At 33.6% G+C, this 8,367-nt stretch overlaps 2 protein-coding genes across 2 annotated transcripts in view; both read left to right on the top strand.

Moving 5' to 3' along the window:
- LOC104703162 (LRR receptor-like serine/threonine-protein kinase ERECTA) overlaps window positions 1-3,278 on the top strand; it is a 7,441-nt gene extending 4,163 nt beyond the window's left edge. Inside the window, exons 16-28 of the mRNA XM_010419119.2 lie at window positions 93-164; window positions 253-324; window positions 444-515; window positions 597-668; window positions 760-831; window positions 914-985; window positions 1,176-1,238; window positions 1,332-1,403; window positions 1,501-1,574; window positions 1,660-1,788; window positions 1,878-2,225; window positions 2,303-2,673; window positions 2,790-3,278. Coding sequence (XP_010417421.1) covers window positions 93-164; window positions 253-324; window positions 444-515; window positions 597-668; window positions 760-831; window positions 914-985; window positions 1,176-1,238; window positions 1,332-1,403; window positions 1,501-1,574; window positions 1,660-1,788; window positions 1,878-2,225; window positions 2,303-2,673; window positions 2,790-3,146 — 1,846 coding nt within the window. The 3' untranslated portion in view covers window positions 3,147-3,278. The remainder of the gene's footprint in view (window positions 1-92; window positions 165-252; window positions 325-443; window positions 516-596; window positions 669-759; window positions 832-913; window positions 986-1,175; window positions 1,239-1,331; window positions 1,404-1,500; window positions 1,575-1,659; window positions 1,789-1,877; window positions 2,226-2,302; window positions 2,674-2,789) is intronic.
- LOC104703160 (agamous-like MADS-box protein AGL65) lies at window positions 5,826-7,842 on the top strand. Its single transcript, XM_010419118.2, has 8 exons — window positions 5,826-6,018; window positions 6,499-6,558; window positions 6,689-6,707; window positions 6,990-7,063; window positions 7,153-7,168; window positions 7,253-7,320; window positions 7,428-7,527; window positions 7,617-7,842. The coding sequence occupies exons 1-8, from the start codon at window positions 5,834-5,836 to the stop codon at window positions 7,650-7,652; spliced, it is 558 nt and encodes a 185-aa protein (XP_010417420.1). The 5' UTR covers window positions 5,826-5,833; the 3' UTR covers window positions 7,653-7,842.

Genomic DNA, 8,367 nt, shown 5'->3' with positions numbered 1-8,367 from the left:
AAGCTTACTGACTTGTTTGATCTGTAAGTAGTTCTCCTTATGCTTGACATGTTTTTGATGTTCTAATATTGATGTGAACTATATACATATAGGAATGTGGCCAACAATGATCTAGAAGGTCCTATACCTGATCATCTGAGCTCCTGTACAAACCTAAACAGCTTGTATGTATCTCTTTCTCTTAGAACTTTACACTGGAATGTTCAAGATTGTTGCTTTATATGATTTTGTGTCTCATTAATGTAACTGTAGAAATGTTCATGGGAACAAGTTTAGCGGCACCATACCACGAGCGTTTCAAAAGCTAGAAAGCATGACTTACCTGTAAGTATTGGCACTGAGAATCTTTCTGATATCTTATATCTGACATGGTTCCGCAGCTTTTGTTTTTTGATTTTTATGCCATTGACTACCAAGTTTTTGGTTGCCTTTGGTTCAACCAGGAATCTGTCCAACAATAATATCAAAGGTCCAATCCCAGTTGAGCTATCTCGTATCGGTAATTTAGATACATTGTAAGTGTTTCTTGTTTTATGTGAAGTATACATCTTCATATGTGCCGTGTGCCACTGTTATTTATTTTCTGACATTTGAAGGGATCTTTCCAACAACAAGATAAATGGCATCATTCCTTCTTCCCTTGGTGATCTGGAGCATCTTCTCAAGATGTGAGCATCCATGAGACCTCCAACTCCAATCTATTGTTTTCCTCTAGTAAAAGATGAAAATAGGTTGTGAAATCGTGCATTCTTGATATAGGAACTTGAGCAGAAATCATATAACCGGTGTAGTTCCAGGCGACTTTGGAAATCTAAGAAGCATCATGGAAATGTAAGAAGTATCTTCTATTTGCTTAATTGGAGTTTTTCCATATATCACATTACTGTTCTGAATTTGTGTTTTGTGGTTGCAGAGATCTTTCTTATAATGATATCTCGGGCCCAATACCGGAAGAGCTTAACCAATTGCAGAACATAATTTTGCTGTGAGTAATCTTCCTCTTACCCTTTCCATGCTGTTGATGAGTTGTATCAGTGTTGGAATACACACTACTGTTAAATGAGTTAAATCAAGATAAAATATTGAACATAGTCGATGTGGTCACTATGTGCAATCCAGAAACAGATAATGGGTTGATGATTATCTAAAGTTGTGTTTCTTAAAACTGCTTGCAGGAGACTGGAAAATAATAACTTGACTGGTAATGTTGGTTCATTACCAGTTAGTTTGAATGTATTGTAAGTAGTCACATTGGTGCTGAATTTTTTTTGTCTCTCTGTAAGCATCTTGTGCTAAGAATGTAACCATGCAATCATGACTAACTCTTACAGGAATGTATCTCACAACAACCTGGAAGGCGATATCCCTAAGAACAATAACTTCTCAAGATTTTCACCAGACAGGTATGGGAATTTAGCAGGTTTTGCTATTCTGCATTTTTTTTTTGTTGGCTAATGTTTGACCATAGTTCATCTCTGTTGTTTTTGGTTTTGGATAAAGCTTCATTGGCAATCCTGGTCTTTGTGGTAGTTGGCTAAACTCACCCTGTCGTGATTCTCATCCAACTGTACGAGGTGATTACGTTCTTCTAAAAGCTTCCATTCACAAAACCTAAAGATAATAAAAGCTTATGTTTCCATTTTTTTTTATTGTCTGCAGTGTCAATCTCTAGAGCAGCTATTCTTGGAATAGCTATTGGGGGACTTGTGATCCTTCTTATGGTCTTAATAGCAGCATGCCGGCCGCATAATCCTCCTCCTTTTCTTGATGGATCACTTGACAAACCAGGTATACTCTCCAAACCGCTTTACTAAATTTTCTTCACCTACCACTATTGTAATTCATTAGCTAATCCTTAAACTTCTTGGTGACATCAGTAACCTATTCAACCCCGAAGCTCGTCATCCTTCATATGAACATGGCACTCCACGTTTATGAGGATATCATGAGAATGACAGAGAATCTGAGTGAGAAATATATCATTGGGCATGGAGCATCAAGCACTGTATACAAATGTGTTTTGAAGAACTGCAAACCGGTTGCGATTAAGCGGCTCTACTCTCACAACCCACAGTCAATGAAACAGTTTGAGACCGAACTCGAGATGCTAAGTAACATCAAGCACAGAAATCTTGTGAGCCTACAAGCCTATTCCCTCTCACACTTGGGGAGTCTTCTGTTCTATGACTACATGGAAAATGGCAGCCTCTGGGATCTTCTTCATGGTAAGTCTCATCGCCCAAAACGAAAACCTTCATTTGTTTCTTCTGTTGCATAACATCTTTGCTTATGTTTTGTGAAGGCCCTACGAAGAAGAAAACTCTTGATTGGGACACAAGGCTTAAGATAGCATATGGTGCAGCACAAGGACTAGCGTATCTTCATCATGACTGTAGTCCAAGGATCATACACAGAGACGTGAAATCGTCCAATATTCTCTTGGACAAAGATTTAGAGGCTCGTTTGACAGATTTTGGAATTGCTAAAAGCCTGTGTTTGTCAAAGACACATACTTCAACTTACGTTATGGGCACGATTGGTTACATAGACCCCGAGTATGCTCGCACTTCACGTCTCACTGAGAAATCCGATGTCTACAGTTATGGAATAGTGCTGCTTGAGTTGTTAACCCGAAGGAAAGCCGTCGATGACGAATCTAATCTCCACCATCTGGTTTGTTCTTTCTTGCCTCTCTCTCTCTCTCTCTCTCAGCTGTTATGTTCTGTTTTCACATTGGCTATATTATGGTTCTAATTAATTTTGTTTTCATTGATTCACTTGCACATCAGATAATGTCAAAGACGGGGAACAATGAAGTAATGGAAATGGCAGATCCAGACATCACATCGACGTGTAAGGATCTCGGTGTGGTGAAGAAAGTTTTCCAACTGGCACTCCTATGCACCAAAAGACAGCCAAGCGATCGACCTACGATGCACCAGGTGACTCGTGTACTCGGCAGCTTCATGTTGTCAGAACAGCCACCTGCCGTGACAGACACGTCAGCAGCGCTGGCTGGTTCTTGCTACGTCGATGAGTATGCGAATCTCAAGACTCCTCACTCTGTCAATTGCTCTTCCATGAGTGCTTCTGATGCTCAGCTCTTTCTTCGGTTTGGACAAGTTATTTCTCAGAACAGTGAGTAGTGTGATTTACTTTTTTTCTTAGGAGAAAAATCTACAAAACGGTATTGCATTAAGCTGTTAGAAAATTATTGTTCTCATGTAAAAATTTATGCACTGCCTTATTATTATTAGACAAGTGTGTGAATATCCTCAGACTGGCACTCAAAGTTCCTATTTTTTGACAACGGTCAAGTTTCGTATTCGTAACGCTTCAGCCAGATCACATGATCTCCCAATAATTGCTTCCATGCCGATGTGGGTTATCATCAAAAATGTTCCCCACTCTATGCTTACTTGGAAGGGACTTAGCTATATTGCTTGCCCCGTAGGATTTTAAAAAGTCTAATAACATTCAGTGTTATTGCACTAATAATTTTAAAATCTACTGTATTATGGAAAATATTTTGAGGATTTGATTTTTAATTACTCTGCAAGATATGAAAGAGTTTGAGAGAGGTTTCATTAGTTAAATATACAGAAATCTAAGGGGGTGTATTGAATTGAAGATTTTAAGATATTTGCTGGGATTTTAATATTTCAGAATTTTGGGAGACTTGAGTGTAATTTTAAGAGATTTGATTAGAATTTATAGATTTTAAGATTTGGGTTTTGGGATTTGGTGAGATTTGATTATAGAATTTTAGGTGATTTGGGTTTTGAGAGGAACTTGATTCAACATCATGTGAAGAAGCTTGATCTCTTGGTTCAGTTGTCCGCACCTTCTACAAGCTCCTCCAACTGATTCTTCCGCAAGATGTGTAATTGTAAACAGAAACACTTTGCTTTGGACTCTGAATAACTTTTCTATAATTCATTACGAAAACAAGACCATGGCTTATATAGCTTTACAATAGCAGTTCCTAAGAAGACTCAATAAAAACAGAACAACTACTTCCTACATGACTCAATCAAACCACTAAGCACTACCATAAGACTCGGAATTACATTGACTCAACACCAACTAAGACACACGACTGCTTCAATACTCATCTCCTTTTGTTTTCGGTCTGATTTGCTCCAACAATATGATGATGAGAAAGCCATGTATGAGAACTTGGATTTTATAATAAAGTGTTTAGCCCTAAAAAGAAGAGTCTCGAAACCTATTGCTTATAGACGTCACGTTTCGACGCTCAAAGCAAGATCATAACTTGTATTCTAGTTCTCGTCGAGATCTTGAGTTCTCTCTGTTTGTTCATTTAGCTTCCGCTTTCCGTCACATCTTCGGGTAGATCTGAGAGGTCGTCGTCTTTGAGTTGAAAGATTTTGATTTAGGGTTCCATATGGACATGATTAGTAACCTGTCCCATGATTTGCTCTTGAAGATTTTGTCATCACTTCCTGCCAGAGATATGGTCGGAACAATGCTTTTGTCGAAGCGATGGAAGTTTATGTGGACTATGGTTCCAAAACTTCATTTTGATGATAGTTTTAAGGATTATTACTATGGTGAGGATGAGGATTATGTCACCGACGGTGAGAATCATCTTCCATACAGGAGTTTTCGGCAATATGTTGACAAGTTTATGATATTGCACAAGTCTTATGTTCTTGAAACTTTGACGTTTGAACTTGGTCTCGTATCCAGAACTGATGATTTGGCAACATGGATCAGGATTGCAATTGCTCGCCAAGTGCGTGAACTTGAAATTCACCGTTCTAATGCGGATAAAAATGATTACTCATTTACATTGCCATTGGATCTGTATACGTATGATAAGCTTGTGGTTTTAGAACTTTGTGGATCAATTGTTCTGGATGTCCCTTTGGTGGTTTCGTTTTCGTCCCTAAAACAGATATTTTAAAATTTCACATTTAAAGGTGTGATTTTGTAAGACATCATTTTTAACTAAAAATATTAGAAAAGTCTCTTAGAATCACATTATGGAGATTCTATTTTAAATTTTGTGATTTTTTTGAATAACAGTAGATTTGAGCTGAGATTTATAAATTATTGATTGAATAACAAGAGATTGTAAATGATTTTTAAAAATTTCACATTAAATAACATAGGATTTCAAATGATTTTAAAAAAATAACTAATTGAATAACAGGGGATTTAAGAATACCCCAAAATCTCTAAAAATCTTCGGTTCAATACACCCCCTAAATCTCATTGTTTTAATTAGGTGAAATTTGAATGAATTTTACAATAAATTATATCAACTTCCCTTAAAACAAAATAACTAGAATCAATACATCCCTCTTTAGTTTTAGAAAACCTTAGCTTTTTAAATTAGGGATATCATCTAACTTCTTTTAGATTACATGCTATTTTACTGTTTTTACAATCAACCATTAAAAATGAAAAGCAATCTGATTATTTTTTAGGAAAATGTATTTAATTATGATCATATAATTTTGTGTTACGTGCTAATATAATATTATGAATATTTAATTTTGTAATGTATTTGGATCCAACTAAATTTAAATAAATAATTAAAATGGAACATAGTAAAAAATTCACTTGTGTGTCAAAGAAAAAACATAGTTTATGTTTGTGTCATACTAAGGACATCAACTAAAATTTTGAAACTAAATCTAAAAGTATTAAAGATAATAATTAGTACTAAACAATACATTAATCTAATGAAGATTCTATTTCAATTACATCTTTTATGATTCCAAGATCAACTTCCTCCAAACCCTTTTTTATATAAATTTGAGGAGAGCACTAAAAAACATGAGAGAATAGCTGAAGAAAAAAAATGGGGAGGAAGAAATTAGAACTAAAGAGAATAGAGTGCCCAAAAGAGAGAAGCAGCAAATACTCAAAACGTAAAAAAGGAATTCTAAAGAAGGCAGAGGAATTAGCGTTGTTGTGCAATATTGATATTATCATGATTCTCATTTCTCCCACTGAGAAACCTACCCTTTTCCATACTCCTTCTAGGTATAATATTTGTTTAATAAATTTATTTTGTTTTCAAAAGTGTAAAATATTTAAACAGAAGTTTTTTAAAATATGTATTTTGAACATAACATATGCATTATCATGTTTTAACTTAGACGAAATAATCTTTTGAAAAATAAAACTATACTATTGTTTTCTTTTGGGGATTCTAAAATATTTTCACCTTTTTTCTTTCTTTGTGTTTTCTTTCATAAAGTTGGTTTTGAAACGCTTACGATTTATGAACATACACAAAAGGAGTTGGTTCAATTTTTTTAAACTAGCTAGCAGTGACGATGTGAATTTATAAGAAATATAAAAATGCACCATTAAACGCATGTCGTATAGGAAGTGTTATCATATGATCTTTGTTTTTTTTTTTTCACAAAACAGCTTAAAATTTACATTTATTTTCATTTCTATAAAGATATGCATAAAAATTACATATATTTTCGTAAAAATATGCTTATAATATTGCAGATTTTTGAGTCAAAATTTGAAGGAGTTTCTCGGTACTTCAATACAAGAACGAGAAGAGAGGTTTGGACTTTATGATTTTTCTATTATTCGTATATTAAGTACATTTGCATGATTTCGTTGTTGTTTTTTAGTATTTATTTATAAAACAACTGATATTTGCTTATCTTTGGTGTTGTATGCACTCATTCAGACGAGCCTACACAACAAAGGTATGATTAACTCATCACATTATATTAAATTATAAAATAAAGTCTGACTTGCCAATTTCTTATATATTAAAGCTAAGGAAATTTACTACGATGTTCAATTATTTTTGCTTTTTTTGTTGGTTGTTTATTCATACATTTAAAAGTTTATCCATGTGATATCAGCTTAGTTGGTAAAAATAAAATCTGAATACAAAAAGATTAAGAGAAATTATGCTAGCAACAAACAACTAAGTCATATTCCTCTCTTTTTTATATGAAACTTTTTTTTTCTATATAATAAAGATGTTGAAAAAAGTACTGGTGGAAAACAACGATGAAGAAGTTCCCATAGTAATTGATTATCTTTCGCCTGACAGGTATGACACAGTTCATATAGATTATACTCACACATATGCAAATATATTATCCAGCAGACTAGATCTAATTTAGCTATTATTTCTTGCAGAGGTGAAGTGATCCAGGTACAAAAATATTTCTTGCGGAAAATTAATATTTGAAAGAAATGTTTTAATGTTGTTTTAACACAATAACTATTTATAATTTAGGATGATAAAAAGGTCACTGAACTAAGAGAAACCAGGAGATTGCTTGATGAGAAGACGTCAATTTTAGAGTAATGAAGAAAAAAAATTACTAACGAAATATCAATATATACTTTCTAAAATTAATTTCAACCATTAGTTAATTGTTAAAACAACTATCTATTGATATATATGTAAGGGGCTGGAAGAATGTAGCTGAAGTTAACGATTTAGGTCGACTGAATATCATGGAAAACTATTTAGCTTCTTCTATCAGCCATATCAGAAATATCCTAAAGGTTACTGCTTGTTAACATATTAATAAAGAATATTTATTCTAAATATTAAATATGATTGAAATTTAACACAAATCTATATCCTCTTTCAGGTTAAAATCCAAGAAGAGCAGCAAACAATGATATGATTTCAAAATGATAAACATATTTGTATCTAACCAGTTCAAGAGGATAAAAATATTATTTAATATCATATATATAATTCCTTTGTAGTATATATTATAAAGTAATATTTGTGATTAACCTAAGTGAAAATAACATGCATGCCTAATTTGAAGATGGATTGTCTTGAAGTCTCTTACTTCTGTAATTTATTTTGTAAATTTCTTTCTTCCAGTTTGGACAATTAATTTGAAAGTTATTTTTTAATTAATGTTTGGTTGCCATGCATTAATCTGTGTTCTCCAAAATAAAGATAAAAAATGAGAAAATTAGTCAAGAAATAGTTAATACAGTAGTATAAAAATGATTAAGGCTTGCCATAGGTTCCGACGTTCCGTAATTAATCTTCTTATCTTCACGAGAACACACATCTTTTTTTCAACATTTGACCACTCAGGACCTTTCGGCGTAATTTCGTCTTCTCCCCCTTTGCTTAACTTTGTTGTTATTCTTACTTTTTGACCAAATAAATAAACAAATTGAAATACATCCAAAAGAGTGAGTGAAGCAAAAACATTAAAGCGGAAAGAAAGGGGTAAAACAATAATAGAAACAGGAGAGAAGCAGAAGTAAGTAGTAGTAGAAGAAGAAACCAAAGTACTTCTTCTTCTGCTCTCTTCTCAGAACTTGTTTTGTACTTTCTTCCTTCTTCTCTTCTTCTTGTTGTGAGCTCCCTACCCC

The sequence above is a fragment of the Camelina sativa genome, chromosome 7 (genome assembly GCF_000633955.1).
Source record: "Camelina sativa cultivar DH55 chromosome 7, Cs, whole genome shotgun sequence".
Lineage (NCBI taxonomy): Eukaryota > Viridiplantae > Streptophyta > Magnoliopsida > Brassicales > Brassicaceae > Camelina > Camelina sativa.
The sequence above is the reverse complement of the archived record's forward strand: the minus strand, read 5'-3'. Positions and strand labels throughout refer to the sequence as shown.